At 37.4% G+C, this 19063-nt stretch overlaps 1 protein-coding gene and 1 long non-coding RNA gene across 4 annotated transcripts in view; both read left to right on the forward strand.

Annotated features, from left to right (window-relative positions):
* The first annotated feature begins 255 nt into the window (after nt 1-255).
* LOC145815429 (uncharacterized) overlaps nt 256-19063 on the forward strand; it is a 48062-nt gene continuing 29254 nt past the window's right edge. For 2 of the 3 annotated variants that reach the window (XR_014358366.1, XM_082912106.1), the window contains exons 1-18: nt 269-479; nt 807-877; nt 1094-1193; nt 1358-1465; nt 2748-2864; nt 3352-3502; nt 5510-5757; nt 5944-6126; nt 6370-6446; nt 6535-6652; nt 6842-6925; nt 9355-9450; nt 9543-9644; nt 9892-9960; nt 14607-14702; nt 14848-14955; nt 15773-15886; nt 16056-16139. Coding sequence is in view for 2 of the 3 variants with exons in the window: in XM_082912106.1 (XP_082768232.1) it covers nt 405-479; nt 807-877; nt 1094-1193; nt 1358-1465; nt 2748-2864; nt 3352-3502; nt 5510-5757; nt 5944-6126; nt 6370-6446; nt 6535-6652; nt 6842-6925; nt 9355-9450; nt 9543-9644; nt 9892-9960; nt 14607-14702; nt 14848-14955; nt 15773-15886; nt 16056-16139 (2001 nt within the window). In the remaining variant the exon portion in view is untranslated. Of the gene's footprint in view, nt 480-806; nt 878-1093; nt 1194-1357; nt 1466-2747; nt 2865-3351; nt 3503-5509; nt 5758-5943; nt 6127-6369; nt 6447-6534; nt 6653-6841; nt 6926-9354; nt 9451-9542; nt 9645-9891; nt 9961-14606; nt 14703-14847; nt 14956-15772; nt 15887-16055; nt 16140-19063 lie in introns of all 3 variants that reach the window. The other variant, XM_082912107.1, reaches the window with a different exon arrangement.
* LOC145815430 (uncharacterized) lies at nt 10622-10923 on the forward strand. The gene is made up of 2 exons (XR_014358367.1): nt 10622-10682; nt 10725-10923. It is a non-coding gene; the product is annotated as an uncharacterized LOC145815430 (long non-coding RNA).

Raw genomic sequence — 19063 nt, forward strand, 5'->3', positions numbered from 1 at the left:
TGTTTGACATAAAAAGGTTTATAGTAAGCTTTTAGAGAAATAAGACCTATTAGTCCAACAAAAAACTTTCAGGACTAAATGGTTTAACATTCTCAAATTTAAAATTTATTGGCAATTTCTCCTTCTTTTTACCACATTACTAGAGTTTTTTTTAAAATTTCAAAATTAGGATCCCCTATTATTATTGTTGTTGATTTTATTCACAGTAACCGCCTCTAGACACTAGTGTAGTGTAGACCGAATGGCAGAGGATTAAAACCCTGGGGGCTTGGGGTTGTGTGTTTGACTCATTTTGTCTGCAACCAACTACTCTATTCAATTCAATTCTACTAGTGACCCTATTATGTTCGAGTTCAATCATTATTTTTGGCTTTGTTATCATCAATGATCGGATCGGAAACGCGATGATGGCTTTCTCCTACCGGAAATCGGCGCTCTCTTTCGCTCTTCTCTTTGTTTCTTCAATTCTCTTCTTTCAGGCAAAGCGTTTCATTTTACCAATTTTTTTTAATTTTTTTTTTTACATTCCTGATCGCAATTTCAATCAATTTTTTCCCTAATTTACATACATCCATATCTGGGGTTGAATTGTAATTTGAGGGTTTCATACCCAGCAGCTACTTTCTTCTCTTCAAAATTCTGCTTCACACTTTCTTTTTCTTCTCGTGTAGTAGTTTATTGGAAACCATACGGGTCAATGATGCGATTGAATTAATTAAAAGTGCCTCATTCTTATGTTTTATCTTACTCTTGACTGATTATTTATTATTTTTGTTTTTGTTTTTGTTTTTGTTTTTTTGTTGCAGGTGTCTGTATTCGCTTCTCTACTCCCTCCTCCAGAGAATGGTGATCAGCAATTTCTTTCTATTTTTAGTGGGTATGGTTGGTTGCTTTGGTCCCATCTCCACTCAATCAATGCTTATTAGTGCCCAGTGTGATATAATCATTGTTTTGTTTTCTTGGTTTTCCTTGGGCTCAGTTGTCGCATGATTTGTATACATGATAGCTGAATTTAGTGCAAACATTTTTATATATTCACCCAGTTTTGTTGTTGTATTTGAGGAATCACTACTACGCTTGATCTTCTGATCAGGGAAAGGCATTCTGAAGAATACTGTGCAATGTATGATATTTGTGGAGCACGAACTGATGGGAAAGTTTTGAACTGTCCTTGTGCTTCTCCATCTGTGAAGGTAAAACGGGATATGCTTCAATTTCTACTTCCACGACCATTTACTTCTCTGCAGCTTCTTCTGTTTTCTACTTCCTTTTCCTACCCGTAAAATTCAAATTTTAAAACTATGCATACACGATGGGATGGGATGGGACTTATAACATGATTTAATATGCTTTGCAGCCTGATGAATTGTTTTCCGCGAGAATCCAAAGCCTGTGTCCAACAATAAGTGGAAATGTTTGTTGTACAGAGGCCCAATTCGAGACGTTGCGGGCACAAGTTCAACAAGTAAGTACATTCTTTTGCTGCTTGAATCAATTATTATGTGAATAATAAATTAAACACAAATTAATTTATAGAATTTTCATATAGAATGATGTAGCTCATTTTGCTACACTCGCTTCAAAATAACATACGCTTCACTACATATCATAATATCATTAATACGGCTGTGTCATTATTCTGGTTGTGATTTTGTATAACAAACTATGTTTCTAAAACATTTTCTTTCTGTATTAGCCACCATTTCAAGCACAATAATTTCTTCTCCCTTTTTCTTTCCGAATATCTGGAATACAACACAAGTGCAGTTGCCCGTAATGTTATCACTATTGTATAAAAAATCTTTCACACACTGGTGTTTGGATGTTTTGAGCCCACTATGTTAGTGATGTTTCCACAACTTCATTCCACACTCTTGAGTCCTTTTCTTTTGTGCCATATCTTTGTAAGCTATCAGATAAACTTAAAATTGTACTGGAGTTAAAATGTCATGTTTATCTAGTTCACTAAAGTTCCAATTTTAAGGATGAGGCAACTATATTTGTTTAGGGGACTGGCGTATGTGTGCATATTGAGGAAGGTGCTATAAACAATCTTGCCATTCATACTCCATGAATTAAATTTTAAACAAATCCACATTTGCTCAATCTATAAAATCTTTTTGTGGTAAAACTTGGTGTAGTTTCAATGTACTTTTTCCTTCAACCAAAGGCCTGGAATTCAATGCAGGTTGAAGCATATGGTTGCCTAGTGGGGTAAATACCCTTGATGAGAGTAGTATTTCACTATTCTTGACTATAGGTCCTGAAAGTTATTGCTCTAGGTTTACATACGACTGCATTGGTTTTGGTAGAAGGTGACTCTGGCACATGTGATACCAAGTTAATGCCATATAAAACAGTTATGTTTTCCTTTGGATGGCCTGGGACAAGGTGGTATATGTGACAGTCTTGCTTGGAATGTGTGGTCCTCTTATTTGCGTGATGCTGCATTTTGTCTGGAATTGCTTTTGGTGGACTGTCATGCCATTTTCAGCTATAATGTGTTATAATGGTTGATTATTTCTGAATGAGACAATTTTGGTTTTTAGCTGTGTAGTTTTAATTCATGGTATGGGGCCATACTCTTTCACTCTCTCTCTTCCCCTCCTTCCTAGAAATGTGTGCCCTATTAGGATCTCACGTGAGTCCTGCTCAGCTGAGAATGTTACATATGTGACTTCTATTTGACTAGTATCTCTCCATCTGATGACATTTGCATATTACTGAATTAGTTCAATTTGTTGCAGGCAATTCCTTTCCTTGTGGGCTGCCCAGCATGCTTAAGGAACTTCTTAAATCTTTTCTGTGAGCTTTCTTGCTCCCCAAATCAGAGTCTATTCATCAATGTGACTTCCATTTCCAAGGTCAGGCATACAAATTACAATTTATGGCAACAAGGTGTAATATTTAGTTCTTACCTTGTGGGGGACGGATGCATTTTTGATATGATTTTCCATCACTCCGATTTGACAATTCAATTAATGATGCAATGTGGGTTTACTTTACTGTCATAATTCACGACCACTTGTGCCATGGTGGCCTTGTGCATTGGTATAAATTCTTGCCTTATTTAAGTTAAGTGGCAATGGAGCTGTGGCATTTCCTGTTTGAATTTAGGTTTTACTGTTCATGACATGACATGGTGCGCATGCCTCCTAATCTCACAACTTTGTGGGTGTGCTTCATTTTATAGTGCCAGAAGGCATTATAATGTCGAATAAGTTATATTGAATTTAAGTTATTACACTTTCATGTATATAGCCTGTTTATCCATGATGAAAGGGTGTACTGCTTGCTGTTTACCTATTCTTCACTTTTTAATGGATTTGTCATTAATGTTCTGCTTTTCAGGTTAAAGGCAACCTCACTGTCGACGGCATTGACTTTTTTGTAACTGATACTTTTGGAGAAGGTTTATATAACTCCTGCAAAGATGTGAAATTTGGGACTATGAATACACGGGCATTAGAATTTGTTGGTGCAGGTGCTCAGAATTTTAAAGGTGACTTCTGGTTTCAGTTTGCAGCTCTCTGTCTCTCTCTGCCCCCTTTCACTCCCACATACGTATGCAATCACAAGTATCGGTTTTGTTGGTTTAACACTATTAATCAGTAGTTGACATAATTTAACAGTTACAGTGGTTTTTTCCTTTTCTCAATGATGGTCCAATTGAGTTTGAAAATATCTTTTTTCTTAAAACACCAAATTTCACCCCCACAACAAATTTTTATGTAATTTTTTAGATGCATAAGCACTAGGATAGAATGTATGATAGAGAATCTTGTACTTTGATCGTAATCCCAATTTTTAATCCATGTTGTACTTTAAATCACTTGGGCTGGATACTAGTATACTACTGTGTAGATGTTTGGGAAGTTGCTATTTTAGTAGGCAATTTTAGTTTTTGGCTATTTTAGGAGGTTAAAATATTTGCGTTTGGGAAGATAGTTGGATTTTTTTGTAGTTGGATGTGATATTTGTGAGAGAAAAAGTGAAATGATTATAGGTTTGATGTGACATTTTGTCTTATTAGCTATTTTAGCCTATTTTGTCTTTAGTGCTATTTTAGCCAAAAAAGCTAAAAAGCCTTCTTCCCAAACACCCCCTGTATAACGAGTGGAGAAAATTTGTAGATAAGTCTCAGCATCCTTATCAGCAAAAGCAATAAGGTCTTATGGTGCTCTAGTGTGTGTGTGTTTTTTTCCCTTCTTGTTCGTTCCATTCAGCTTCAGCTAGTTACTTGTAGGCTGTAGCTAGTTGTTTACATTCAAGTACAACATGATGTGAAGCGAAGTCCCACATCGCCTGAGTACCAAAGTAATATTAAGTATATAAGCGTGAGGGCACCCTTACCTCTTAAGTTAGCTTTTGGGGTTGAGTTCTACCCGAGACTATGTAACATGGTATCAGAGGAGTACTCAAGGATAGGTAGGGTGTGTGTCCCTCGCCTGCACGCCGTAGGTGCTGTCAAATGAGCACGTTGGGCGTGAAGCGAAGTCTCGCATCGCCCGAGTACCAAAGTAATATTAAGCATATAAGCGTGAGGGCAACCTCACCTCTTTAGCTAGCTTTTGGGGTTGAGTTCTACCCGAGACTGTGTAATACATGGAATGTTTAATTGCTTGGCATAGTTATTAAATCATGAATGTATCGTGAATCATAAGCTTTACTTTATTTTATATTGTTGGATAGCTTGGTATACATTGTTGGGTCTATTTCTTAACAACTTAAGCTTTTGGAATAATGAGTGACTTTACATGGTATCAGAGCTCAAGTTGAGAGGTCTTGGGTTCAAGTTTCTCCGTTGGCATTTAGTATTTGGTCCCATTTCTGTTGTCTGCTTCTCTTTTTGATTGGTTGTCTACTTCTCTTTCTGTTTGGTTCTCTGTTTGCATCTCCAAATGTAAGACATGGTTGCACGTGAGGGAGGGTGTTGGGTATCTTGATATACATTGTTGGGTCCATTTCCTAACAACTTTAAGCTTTTGGGACAATTGGTGGCTTAACAAATATAATATATAATTGGGTTTTGTTGACGTGTGCCCTTAGGGCACATGTTATGCAAGCTTAAAAAGATTGTACGTTTTTTATTGCACTCACTTTCATATAGAATATACAATCCTTTTAAGCTTCTTAACGAATCCTATATAATTTATATATATGTATATACATAAAAAAACACACATTCCTTTAAAATGATATAAATATCAATATAACTAATTGATCTATTTTTTTATTTCTTGATAGTGAGGTGACAATGATGCCGTTTCATGCATTATGCAAACAAAACCAAAATCAGAATTGAATTGAAATGTATTGCATTGAATCATAGTGGATCATAGTGAAACACAAATTGAATTGTATGATTCATTGAATTTAAGATTCAACAACAGGATTTGAATCATTTTGGTTGAAACTCGTATAAATTGAAGTGTGAATTGCATGATTCTAACCATATTTAAGTGTATGCATGTCTCCATACTAACATGTCATTTTTTTTTGTGGCCAGAATGGTTTGCATTTATTGGTCAGCAAGCTGATTTTGGTTTGCCTGGTTCACCTTATGCTATTAACTTTCAGTCAAGGATTCCTGAATCATCTGGAATGGAACTCATGAACGTGTCTATTTATTCTTGCGGTGACACTTCACTGGGATGCTCTTGTGGGGATTGCCCTGCCTCTCCTGTGTGCTCAGATTTAGAACCTCCTTCTCCTCCAAAAAAGGATCCATGCTCCATCAGAATAGGGTCTCTTAAGGTTTGAGTTGTGAAGCAGATTTTCCACTTTTTTGTTGGATGTTATAGTGATTCATGAATTTGTCTTGGTTGCAATATGTTAATGACTGACTGGGCATTGTAAAAGTAATTGTCTATTAGTGTGTGAATTTTGTCATGAAATGTATTTCATGAACTTGGGCGTAAGACTGTTGATTGATGTTGGCAGGTCAAATGCATTGATTTTTCATTGGGAATCCTGTACATTATTTTGGTTTCTGCACTTTTTGGATGGGCTTTGTTTAATCGGACGAGAGAAAGGAGAATATCTTCATCTAGCATGAAACCATTGTTGAGTTATACAGATGGTGGTGAAATGAATAATGTTCATGTGCAGAAGGATGAGATGAAGGTGCTTGCTTTTATGTACTATATTTCCGTGGTCTAATATCTCTGAATTGATGTGCATGTATGCTAACACACACACACACACACACACAAACAGGGAGAGTGAGAGAGAGGTACAATGCTCTTTATGTGCTGTGTGATTTTAGTTGAGATACTGTTCTTGTCTATTTTCATTTTATACCAATCTTTTTATAGATTTGCTGATCTCATATGCATCTTTCTTTTCTTTTTGTTTGGTAATTATAAGGTGCATGAAATGGATCCTCAAATGACAAGTGAGGTTCAACTATCCGTTCTTCAAGGTTACATGTCAAGGTTTTTCAGGTCAAGACCTATGCCATTATTTATCATATTTTTTTGGTATTCTTTTATTTGGCTGTAAATGTTGAGAGATTTTGGATACTGTGTTCAGGAAATACGGAACATGGGTTGCTAGGAATCCCACACTCGTGCTGTGCTCATCATTGGCAGTTGTTCTTATACTTTGTTTCGGTCTAATCCGTTTTGAGGTGGAGACAAGGCCTGAGAAGGTATCATAGTATTTCTATTGTATAGAGTTTGTGAAATAGATCATTCCTTGCATGCTTATTCCAACTAATTTGTTGTTAGGACTCCAAATGGTCATGTTTACCTAGGCCTTTAGATACAAATAATTGTATAAATGACATTGCCTGTTATACTGAAACTTGGTCACATTTTTGTCATGGACAATATTGCAGCTGTGGGTAGGTCATGGGAGTAAGGCAGCAGAAGAGAAACACTTTTTTGACAGCCACCTAGCTCCTTTTTACAGAATTGAACAGGTGTTATTATTTTGCTTACTGCTGCTATTTTTTCTTGTTTCGTATCTTGTGCAGTTCTTCTAAAATTTGTTTTGTTAACATTTGTGTTAGCTGGGAAAGATCTGTCTTCCCTTTCCATTATTTATGTACCTTCTTTTACCAGTTTCCTATGATTATCATGTTTGAGCATAGCACTCCAGTTAATGAGGTTGTTAATACCTTACTGTTTATTTTTCATACATTTTATTGAACAAGTCCTGTTCAATTCATTGAGGTTGAATGGAGGGTTCTTGTTTAGTTGGTTTCTCATATCTTTCAATTTTCATTTCAGCCAAAATTGGTCTGTTATGACACTCCACTCCAGTGATATTATTGTTTTTTGTTGTTGTCATTGTGACCATCATCAACTAAGTAGAGATGAAACATCTTTAAGAACTTTGAAAAGCCAGACCAAGGGAAGCAATTGATGCAATTTGTGTCATTATCATCATCATCATTGATATCATCACTATGTATATTCATTAGTGACCCCAAAAACAAATTGTGGGTGGTGTGCCAAGTCTCCTTAACAACCCATAGTTTTGGCCAAGTGCGATTGATGTCTAGGTGCAAGATGCTGGCTACACATTATAAGTGGATGAATAGGTGACCAAGTTAAAATTGATGACTAGGGACAATCAGCTCTTTCCACACTCCCCCAAACTCATTTCTTGGTACCATAAGTTGATAATGTTCATCATCCAAGAAGCAAATACACCTCTAAGAAGGTGATGTGTTTGCGTCGAACACCAACACGCTTCGATCACCAGCAGGTGTCAAACACTCCCTAACACGTAAGGACACAAGCTCGAATGTGTCATATTTATATTACTATTTTAATTATTTTTCAATTTGGACACTTGGGATGCGTGTGCCTATCTGTCTTTGTTTTTATTTATTTTTCTTTTATCCCAACTACTACTAGAATCTTAATTAATTAATTTATTGACTTATTTTTGTTGTTGTCTCTTATGATGGAAAACCTCCCTTCCCAATTAGCCCTTTAAACCTTTTCTCTATAAGCTTTTAATATTCATGGACCTGTATTGAAGCATAGTCTTGTTAAATTATCTATTTGTTTTTATTTTTTTTTTAAATTTAAAAAAAGCAACATTTAACCTTAATTTCCCAAAGGACTTCCCACACCATGGAAAACTTTTGGCCTTTTTTTCTTAATATTGGTAATTTTTTAAAAAAATAATTTTGTAAAATCTAAATTGGCTCAAACCATATGTATGCACATTTAGAATTCTTTGCATTTTTTATTGATGAGATTAATTTGTTTGACATTAATTTAATTATTCTTGGTTCGCATTGAGCTTATTTTCCCATTTTTTTGGGGGATAAGTATAGCTTACTTTCAGATTATACACTTGTTCCTTTTATGCAAAGAGATTATAAACCTCAATATGTTCAATAATTTAATTATTGAGAATGTATAAACATTTATTTAGGCATTATTTTTTGTTTCCAAACATTTTCATATGTTTCCAAATTGTTTTTCCATTTCCCTTATGTTTCCGAAATGTTTCAGTTGCCAAGCTAACTTAAACAACACACTGAAATGAGATTCTGATCCTTGGTCTGGTTACACTTGTCTAAACCCAAACGCAATAAGTATCTCTAGATTGTTGACCAGGCCTAGAGAAACTTGAGTTTGAAACTAGGTCGGTCTATTTTTCTGTGGTCTTCTGATTATTCAAAATCCATAGAAATTGTTAGTAGCTAAGCATGTCTTAATCAGGAATAGTAACAGACAACTACAAAATCAATCTGAATAGGCTGAAAATATTCTGGGAAATTTGAACAACTGTTTCAATTGTTAAGTGTTATCATTTGTGAAGAGTATTATAATAATGTGCAGGATTGCAATGGTGGCTGGGCTGCTGGATCAGCTTGAAAGAAGCATATGAATTGAAATGCTTCGTGTGTGTATTTGTTGAAATGTTAGATGCCTTAGCTTTGTAAAACATTCACCATTAGACGAAAAAGAACCATGAATTGCCATGAATTCGGTTTCCAGGATTATGGAAAATTTGGGGAAGTGAAGGTTTGCTAACTGAATAGCAGTGCGTAAGGTGTAGTCTTGATGTTGCAGCCGCCTTTCAAATTTAATGCCATTCACCAATCCATAACTTAAATACTTGGCTATGTTGATAAAATCTACTTAGACACTTGGGCCAGGAGAAATTTTGCATTCTGAACATTTTACTCTTCAAAGATTAAATATGATCTTGATTTTCTGGCTACCTAATCTTCTTCTTTAGACAATTTTCTCCTTCTTTTACAATGATGGTGTATGCACTATACAGTAACATGAAATTCTTCATTCTGCTGCACTTGCTATGATAACAAATGACATGCTCATGATCTTCTCTCTCTCTCTCTCTCTCTCTCTCTCTCTCTCTCAGCTCATAATAGCAACCACACCAGATCCAGAGCATGGCAAATCAAATAGTATTATAACAGAGGATAATATGCGGTTGCTCTTCGATATACAAGAGAAGGTTTTGAGTCTTGGCTACTATTTAAATGGAGTTTATATGTGTTACTTGCATTGGGCAATGCTATCTATCTGTTTATTTTCTCATTTTGACAGGTAGATGGAATACGTGCAAATTATTCTGGCACTCTGGTATCTCTGACTGATATTTGCTTGAAGCCTCTTGACGAAGATTGTGCCACTCAAATTGTCTTACAGGTTGGGTTGCCTTGTCTTAAATGAGCATATAGTCCTGATGTCGGAATTGGGAATGTTTTATGTTTGTTGTATCATGTATCAAGTAGAGTTGGTGATGTTTGAACGCCATCTGCTTCATTGAATGGGAAGGAGCTTGGCTCTTGGAGATTATTTACTTTTTACAATTTTTTTGAAACTGGTGATTCTGCTGCAGTGCTAACATTATATCTATCTTTCAAGTGTTAACATGGAATCACTTTTGTAACAGTATTTCAAAATGGATCCGGATAATTTTGATGATTACGGGGGAGTTGAACATGCTGTGTATTGCTTTCAGGTGTGCATTTTGACATCCATCTTGTTTTGAGAATTTAATTAGCTTGATTGAAATTTAAAACTAGTTATATACATTGATTAGTTCTAAATTAATATTAAGAGGATTGTCACCTCAGTAATGATGCTCAAATATTACATTCAAATAGCTCACATTTGTGGCTGCTCATGAAGCAGTTGATCAGTTACGTGCATGTGCATTATTCATGGTTGAAATCATTCTTCTAACAATTACTTAGACCCTTTCTAGAAAAGGTTAGTGTTGAAATTATTAAGGAAAAGAAGATAAGTAAACATAGAAAAAGATAATATCAGAGAGCTAATCACTTATCAAAAAAATAAATAAAATCGGGGAGCTAACTAGTTATCAAATAAGTAAATAAAATCAAAGAGCTATCTCTCTTATGAGTATTCTTTTGTTCTTGTATTCACATTTCTTGTTTGTCCCTCAGCGTATACCTTGTACATTTATATCCTTCTCAACTAAAGCTTTACATTCTGGTTGCCTGGGGTCTAACGATGTTATCCTTTCTTAGAACAAAGTATTAAGATTTATCATAAAATGATGTGCGTGTAAAGTATTCTTTCTGAGTTTAAAGTCATTTAGCTTATGTAAAAATTTATGTATTATTGATTGATGTTTATTGATATATATTACAATGATTCATGATTCCTATATATAGAAGAGGGTGAGTGTGTAGTAGGTAAGGAGTAGGTGAAGTGGAGGTGGTAGTGGTGTAGTGGGTTAGGTTTAGTGGAGTAGGTGAGGTGGTAGTGGTGTAGTGGGTTAGGTTTAGTGGAGTAGGTGAGGTGGTAGTGGTGTAGTGGGTTAGGTTTAGTGGAGTAGGTTTAAGTGGGTGAAGTAGGTGATAGGTTTTAACAGCCCCCCGCAAACTCAAGGGGGATAGGAACTAACCAACTTGAGTTTGGAGAGAGTTACAAAACAAGAAAATACATAAAAATAAAAGAGGATAGGAGACACTGTATGGTCGTGTCAGACCATTGGTGAAGACACTGGATGGTGGTGTCATAACGGTGTAGAGGACACTGGATGGCGGTGTCAGACCGATGTAGAAGACAGTTTATGGGGTCATGTCGGACCGTTGTAGCAGACAATGTTGTGACAGTTTACGGAGTCTTGCTGGACCCTTGTGGAAACTAACCGGAATCAATGTCGGGACAGTTTACAGAGTCTTGTCGGACCCATGAAGGAGCTAACCGGAATCAATGTCGGGACAGTTTACTGAGTCTTGTCGGACCCATGAAGGAGCTAACCGGAATCAATGTCGGGACAGTTTACAGAGTCTTATGGCGTGCCATCAAAAGGCGTGCCCAATCCATAAAAAGACGTGCCATCAAAATGCGTGCCCAATCCATAAAAAGGCGTGCCATCAAAAGTTGCGCCCTCAAAAGGCGCGCCCACTTCATTAAAAGTCGTGCCCGACAGAAAGCGTCGAGCCATCAAAAGGTGAGCCGGAGACGCGGCGAGGCACGTGAGCGACAGAGCGGCGTGTCGGCCGCGTCGTCTGTGTCAATATAAACCAATGCGGAGGCGGAGGAAACCAAACCAGACTGAAACCTTTGAACTTGTTATTCTGAAACAATCTGTAAATACTCTGTATCCAACCCTTCTCGGAAACACTCAGCAACCCAAAAAACATGGCCTCTTCTTCCCATTCAGCTACCCAGAATATGGCCTCTTCATCCCGTGGTCTACTCACTCTCTTTCCCGACCTCAATGAGTCAACAAGAGAGAGAACTGGTGCGGTGGCCAGTGAACCTCAACCAAACACCTCTGTGTTTGCTCCGTTGAACTTTCCGATGCGGTCGGTGGAGCAAAAAATGGCGGTGCAAACTGATATTGAGGCCAATCAGTATACTCTGAAGTCATGTGTGGAAACCATGACTGCAGTCACAAACTTGTCGCACCGGCTGCAGAGCAGGACAAATGAGGTGCAACAGTTAAACTCCCAACTGGCTCTGCTCCAACGCATGTATAAGGATGCGCGAGCAGAGATAAGTGTGCTAAAGGCGGAAAACAAGGAGCTGAAGCGGAAGGCCACCGTGATGTTCCGATTTGGAGGTCCACCATATGCTGTAGTGGAGGAGCAGGGAGGAGGCAACTTGCTTGGTGGTCTAGGAAGCACGGAGGCAACACCGGCAAGGACCACCCAGGACGGAGGCAAGAAGAAAAGACCGGCGGCTGAGTAGAGAAGAAAAATCCCACTGTGGCTGTGGTAGTTTTGTTTTTGTTTTTGTTTGTGTGGGTTTTTTTTTTTTTTTTTTTTTTTTGATGTAAAAGTGTGATCGGGGTTGATCCCCTGATATGAATAAAATGACAAGATTGTGGAATGTTGTTGGTGTTATTTTGTGGTGTTGTTTTGTTTAATAAGAAAAATAAAATAAAAGAAAATAATGGATAAAGAAAATAGAGAAAAATATTTGTGGATGGGTGATAAGAAAAAACAGCAGTGTGATTTTTTTTTTTTTTGGTGGAATATAAAATAAATAATAATAAGAGAATGGAAAACGAGTGATGCTTACTAACAAGGGATAGGGAAAATATATTATAATAAAATATATATATATATATATTAAAATAAAAGAAAAGGGTGAAAGAACGTGGATGAAATAAATTAAGAGAAAGGAGAGATATGATTAAAGTGGGTTTGAAAGTGGGAAAAGATGAGAGAGAGGGAGAGAGAGTGGGTGCATGATGATGATGTTGGGTCCATGGAGAGAGAGAGAGAGGGATGTCCAAGAAGCTTGTGCTTTTGACAGTTACACATTACCCAAGCTGTATGTGAAGATGCATGTTACTGTCTTACACTTCTGCAGGCTTGGTATTCTTTGTGGGGCACTTGCAACACGTGACATTGAAAATTGTATTCGAAAATGATGACATCTCCAACATGAAACGTCTTGGAAGCAGCCCAGGCCTTGTAATCAATATTCCCAATGATGGTTCAACCAGCGGAGTCCCCAACCTTGTACACTGCTGCCATTGAAACCTTCAAGCCAGCAAACATGGCTACCAACAACAGAGCCACAGCTCTACACCCCACACCCAAATCCATGGCTAAGAGAGAGAGAGCAAATCGGGAAAAAAACAGCAGTGACGAGCAGAAAAGCAGCGCCAGAAACGCCAACGACGACGACGAGTAAGAGTACAACCACGGATATGTGAGAGGCGAGGTGAACGGCGATAGAGGCTAGACAATGATGCGGGTGCCGCCGCCGACATAGCGGAGGAGGGGTGTAAGAAAATGTTGAAGAAGTCAAGGTATGTGTAGAAAATAAGCGGAATAGGTTGAGGTCCGGCGGGCGGCCAAGGCGAGGTTGCCGCCCGCCGGTGAAGCGAGAAATACTAAGGTCTTAACCTTGCTCTGATACCATGTAAAAATTTATGTATTATTGATTGATGTTTATTGATATATATTACAATGATTCATGATTCCTATATATAGAAGAGGGTGAGTGTGTAGTAGGTAAGGAGTAGGTGAAGTGGAGGTGGTAGTGGTGTAGTGGGTTAGGTTTAGTGGAGTAGGTGAGGTGGTAGTGGTGTAGTGGGTTAGGTTTAGTGGAGTAGGTGAGGTGGTAGTGGTGTAGTGGGTTAGGTTTAGTGGAATAGGTTTAAGTGGGTGAAGTAGGTGATAGGTTTTAACAGCTTAAAATGCCTATCAAATGATGTAAGCTGAAGGAGACTTAAATGAGTTGATTTTAGGAAAGAGCTTAAGAATAAAGACAGTAGGCATGGGAAAAGATTTGGATACGTTGATCTTTAGGGACTACCAAAAAAATTGTGTTAGCTGTGCGTATTAATTAACCTATATACGTGGGGACTACATAAGTGCCTTTAGCATCCATTTAACTCTTTAACATCCATTTCCTAGTCTTCTTGATGTATCGTCTGTCTAAGGGTTCTCCATTAAGAACCTAAAATACGTTTATTTTCTTGAATGACCTACAGCTGCAACTAGTTGCTGTATGGAGGCTGGAGAAGTCATGTATTGCTCTTGAGAGCAGACTCTCTCTCTTTTTCCACCCTCATAATAATCCATCTCTTCTATGTTCATGTCTGCGATTCTATTAAGTTATTCTATTAACTTTCCAGCATCCAGTGTATGCATTTATAGGAGTTATAGTGACATGGCATCCTTTATCAAGAAATTTGAAGTAGGTCTATTTATTAGAATTTGCCACCAATAATACGGGATTTTACTGATAAAATGCAGTTGCCATAAGTTACAGTCCAAGTGCGACAATATAGATACCATTCATATATTCATGAATTAAAGAGTTGACATCTATGAAGCACGGACACGGACACGGACATGGGACACGGTTATTTTCAAAAAATGGGGAAACGAACACAGCGATTTTATTTATTTATAATATATTTTTATGTGTTATGTACATTCATATTACATTCATCCTTAATCAAAATTAACAAACACTAACATAGTAACATTAATTTAATTTGAACTAGACATTTTTCGTATAAATTATAACCATAATAAATTAACATTAACATACTCTTTCTTTTTCCTACTCCCATCTAGAGATTGACTGAATTGCATTGCATTACTCTAATATTTATCCATTGTTCAATACATTAAGTTTTCATTAACTGGCTTTCCCAAATTTCAGCATTACACTTCTTCAGACACATGTATGAGTGCATTTAAGGCCCCGCTTGATCCAAGCACTGTGCTAGGGGGATTTTCAGGGAACAATTACTCTGAGGTAATAGTTCATTCCTTTGCTTAGGTATACATGAGTACATACTGATCACACACAATAGTTGTTTCTTGAGGCTTCTGCATTTATTCCATCCCTTTCTTTAGCTATTGGACGATACAACAATCATATAATGATCTTTAATTTTCAGGCTTCCGCATTTGTTGTAACCTACCCAGTAAATAATGCAGTTGATGAAACGGGCAATGAAAATGGGATGGCAGTGGCTTGGGAAAAGGCTTTCATACAATTAGTGAAGGTCTTGTGTGGTTCATTTCTTTCATGTCAATAATTGTTGTCTTTCTTGTCTTCAGATATTGTGGATTTTATATTTCTAAGTTTTCATTTCTGTATAATTGGCACATTTTTTTTATTGCATTTTGATCTTAATGCTGAATACACACCTGCCAATGTATTATGATGCATCTCCATATCTTCTTCTTATAAAAATACTTCAGGAAGTCGAAAAATGTTCCAGTATTATATTGAGGATTCTTTTTTTAATTTTTTTTATCAAGTAAAATTTATAAATAAAAGAAGCAAAACCTATGCTAAGGTCTCAAAAGATATGTTTACTCTTTAGATCCACACAACTCCCCAACACACCTGAGCCACGAAATCCAGCTGTACAAAATAGGTATGAATGAACTCTTTATGCAGAGGTTCTTCCATTCCACAAAAAGTCCTCTTATTTCATTCATCCCAAATTATTCACACAAGGCACAAAGGGCCATAATCAATGCTTTTTGCCTATGCTTTTTGTATCCAAGATCCAGAAATAGCCAACCCACTTGTGTGAAGATGATTTGAACAACTGTAACTGAGATAGCTATTTAAAAAATAAAATAAAATAAAATTCATTCCCAACCCTGCATCCATTTAGCTCTGCACTGTAATAAGTATGTTGATTTATTGCAATTATACTTTGTCCGCTTTGTCGTGTTCTGTACAATATAATAGTTCTCTCTCTCTCTCTCTCTCTCTCTCTCTCTCAGTATGATGTTTTGCTCAATCTGTCACTATGAAATTGTTCAGATACTTAGATGTGCATGCTAATGAACAAACTATGATGACAGGATGAGCTGCTTCCAATGGTGCAGTCCAGCAATCTCACTCTGTCATTTTCATCTGAGAGCTCAATTGAGGAAGAATTGAAGAGAGAAAGTACTGCTGATGTTGTAACCATATTAGTAAGTCATGAAAAAATTGGTGTGTATATGTATTACCTGTTGATTGGTTCCTCTTTATGTGTCCTGTACTTGAAACTAATTAAATAAATCCTTGTCAATAATTAAGCACTAAGGGCCCAAATTTGCTTCTGACAATTTGTCTTTACTCTGTTTTCCCAATTCTTATCAGATAAGCTATCTTGTAATGTTTGCTTATATATCAGTGACTTTGGGAGATGCACCGCATTTGTCTACATTCTACATTTCGTCCAAGGTAGAACTTCACTTTTTTCAGGTTTCCCTCTCTATTAATATATGTGTGTGTGTGTGTGTGTATAATCATTACTGAGGATAACTTTTTTTTTTCTCTCTTTGAATGTCAGAATGTTCAGTTTTTCCTTTACTAGACCTTCACATCCTACTGATGTTGTTTCACCACTATTATTTCTATCTTTTTTCCTGACATTTTTGGCTTCATACTCAAAGAATTTAACAATTTCTTTGGCCCAGTAAAAGTACCCGTGCATCAGTTTTTAGAAATTAGTCAGGACTTTATCTGGTCTCTGATATAATGTGCGTTCAAGACATAATTCTAGTTTTCATATCTTTGTCCCTGGATAATGAAGTTTATTAAAATATTTGTCCTTGGGGGCACAAAGCTCAATCAAGGTTGTGTTTCTATTAATTGCTGCCATTTCAATAAACCTTGTGGAAAAATTTGGTGGCCTATTACTAGGCATTATGCATTGCTTGAGTTGAGTGGATCAATGAAGTGAGGTAAATGGCCCCAATTATAGGGAGTTGAATTTAACCATCTGGGAAGCCTAATAGACCCGGTATTATGTCGCAAATGTTAACAGCCTGTCAGAGCCTGAAAGAGGCCACCAGACCTCGTCTAAGCTCCACAAGGTTTACCTGTGGCTTAAGCTGTTGTCAAGGGTGCAGGGCTTTGTTGTCCTTTGTTCTGCTCATGAGTTGGCTAGGATGGATTTATGTCTGCAGTGGAATGATGTATGGTGCACCTCTGAAAGCTGAAAAATGTTAGAGAGGATCTCTCCAAATCATAACTCAAGGGTGAAAATCAACTCTATTGAATGGATGTTTTCCCCAAAGATGAAAGTACTGCAAATTCAATATCATTTTTCTACAATGAGGGAAGCTCTATATAAAAAGGGGAGAGGGTCTCGTGTGAAAACAGTCACTACTCTCTCTCTCTCTCTGAGAAGTATATCTCATATGTAAGGTCACTTTATAGAGTACCCACAAAATGATGATGACTTAAGGATAGAGATGGCAATTTGAAACCGGCCCAACGGGGATCCCCGATCCTGACCCCGATTTAAGCGGTTTTTCCCCGAAAAATACCCCCGACGGGGAGGGGATGGTATTCAAAAATTAATCCCCGATTAATTTCGGGCCGGGGACGGGGATAGGCTCATTGGCCCCGGCCCCGGCCCAGGCCCGGAATTTCCCCGATTCATCCCGCCTCTGTATCCGTTTGTATTATATAAATATTAGTTATATTATATTTTGTATTATATAAATATTATATCAATATTAGTTGTACATTTGACCACAACTCTCAGATCTCAACTCTCTTGTCTCTCAACTATCTCACTCTCTCTGACTCTTATCTTCTCTCTTCACTCTCTCGTTCTCAACTCTCTCTCTCTCTCTTAACTCTCCCTCCTCCTCTCTCTCCCCGCCGATCTCCCTCCTCTACTCGCAGATCTCTTGCCGATCTCCCTCTTCCTCTTCCTCAGTGAAGAAACAGATCCAAAACCCAACAAATCTCACAGATGATGACGACGATGATGATGGTGGTGGTATTGTATTGTATTGTCGGTCTCTGTTTCTTCACTGTTGCTTCACCAACCTAAATGCAATGTCAAATGTGTATTATATTTTGAATCTCATGAAACAGAGTTGAGTTTTCTTTAGGTATGTAAGTACAAACCCCCCAATAAACTTAAAGATTTCATTAGGTATGTAATCATCAATTTTGATTTTCTTTTTTATTTAATTTTGTATGATTTTAATCATCTGTGAGATTTGTTGGGTTTTGGATCTGTATTAATTTTTCCGATCTGTGAATGTTGTTGATGATGAAAATCTATATTTCATATCTGTGAATGTTTCAGATCTATGTATGGGTGCGATTTGTGTGAATGTTTCAGATCTATGTTGATATTTTTTTTTTTTTTTTTGACCGGGGAATCTTCGGGGTCGGGGATCCCCGATCCCCGTTAGGGGGCGGGGGCGGGGGCGGGGGCGGGGGCGGGGGCAGGGGCAATAATAGGCTCCCCGTCGGGGTCGGGACCGGGGACGGGGGGAGTTTCCACCATCGGGGATCGGGGACGGGGAGGGTGATCCCCGGCCCCGCCCCGCCCCGCCCCGTTGCCATTCCTACTTAAGGAGTAGTGACAAATCGTGCACAACATTTTCATTTTTTTTTCCCAGTTCTATTTTCGTATCTTTATTGATAAATTGTCAAAGGCGGTGATGCACCTTTTCAAAGAAGCCAGGAACCAAAATGCTTGGGGAATAGTACCCTCAGTAAAGATCGTTAATCCAATTAGCAAGTGCAATAAGCTGTCTTGTTATGATTGAAAGGGAAGCAGTCCCTCAAATTATACAATTAACTCCATTGTATGGCGCAAAAGTGCACATTCCGTTACTTGGGATGATATTCTGTGATGGAATTTGTATGGGTAAAGTACTTGGGTTTTGTGACTTCAATTATTATTATTATTATTTTATTTCTTCTCCTTTGATTTTGTGAATATCTTTGTATTCTGATGACTCAGGTATTTAGTTGCTAGCATTGTGCATGATTCTTTCTGAATTCTTGTTGGTTACTTGGTTATATTTTGTCGTTTTCGACTATGAGTCAGAATTACTGAGTAAGGACATTCCATAGTTCACCATTATAGTTCAGCATGTAAAATACATTTGATGTTCCCTTTTATGTATTTTTGTTCCGAACTGAGTCTTCTGAAGGACTTCAATAGAATTGATTGTCAGAATCCAAAATGAGTATACATCTAGTTGTTCTAAAACCTGCGAGGAAGGCTGTTTCATATTTTGTTGGTCTAAAATTTTTAGGCTTTTGTGAAGTTTTGTATTGCTTGAATGATTGATTTTCAATTTAAGTACTCAATATTTGATATTTTTATTTTTTGTTTTTTATCCTTTGGT

The sequence above is a fragment of the Camellia sinensis genome, unplaced genomic scaffold (assembly GCF_055761805.1).
Source record: "Camellia sinensis isolate YWXY unplaced genomic scaffold, ASM5576180v1 Unanchor2, whole genome shotgun sequence".
Taxonomy (NCBI): Eukaryota; Viridiplantae; Streptophyta; class Magnoliopsida; order Ericales; family Theaceae; genus Camellia; species Camellia sinensis.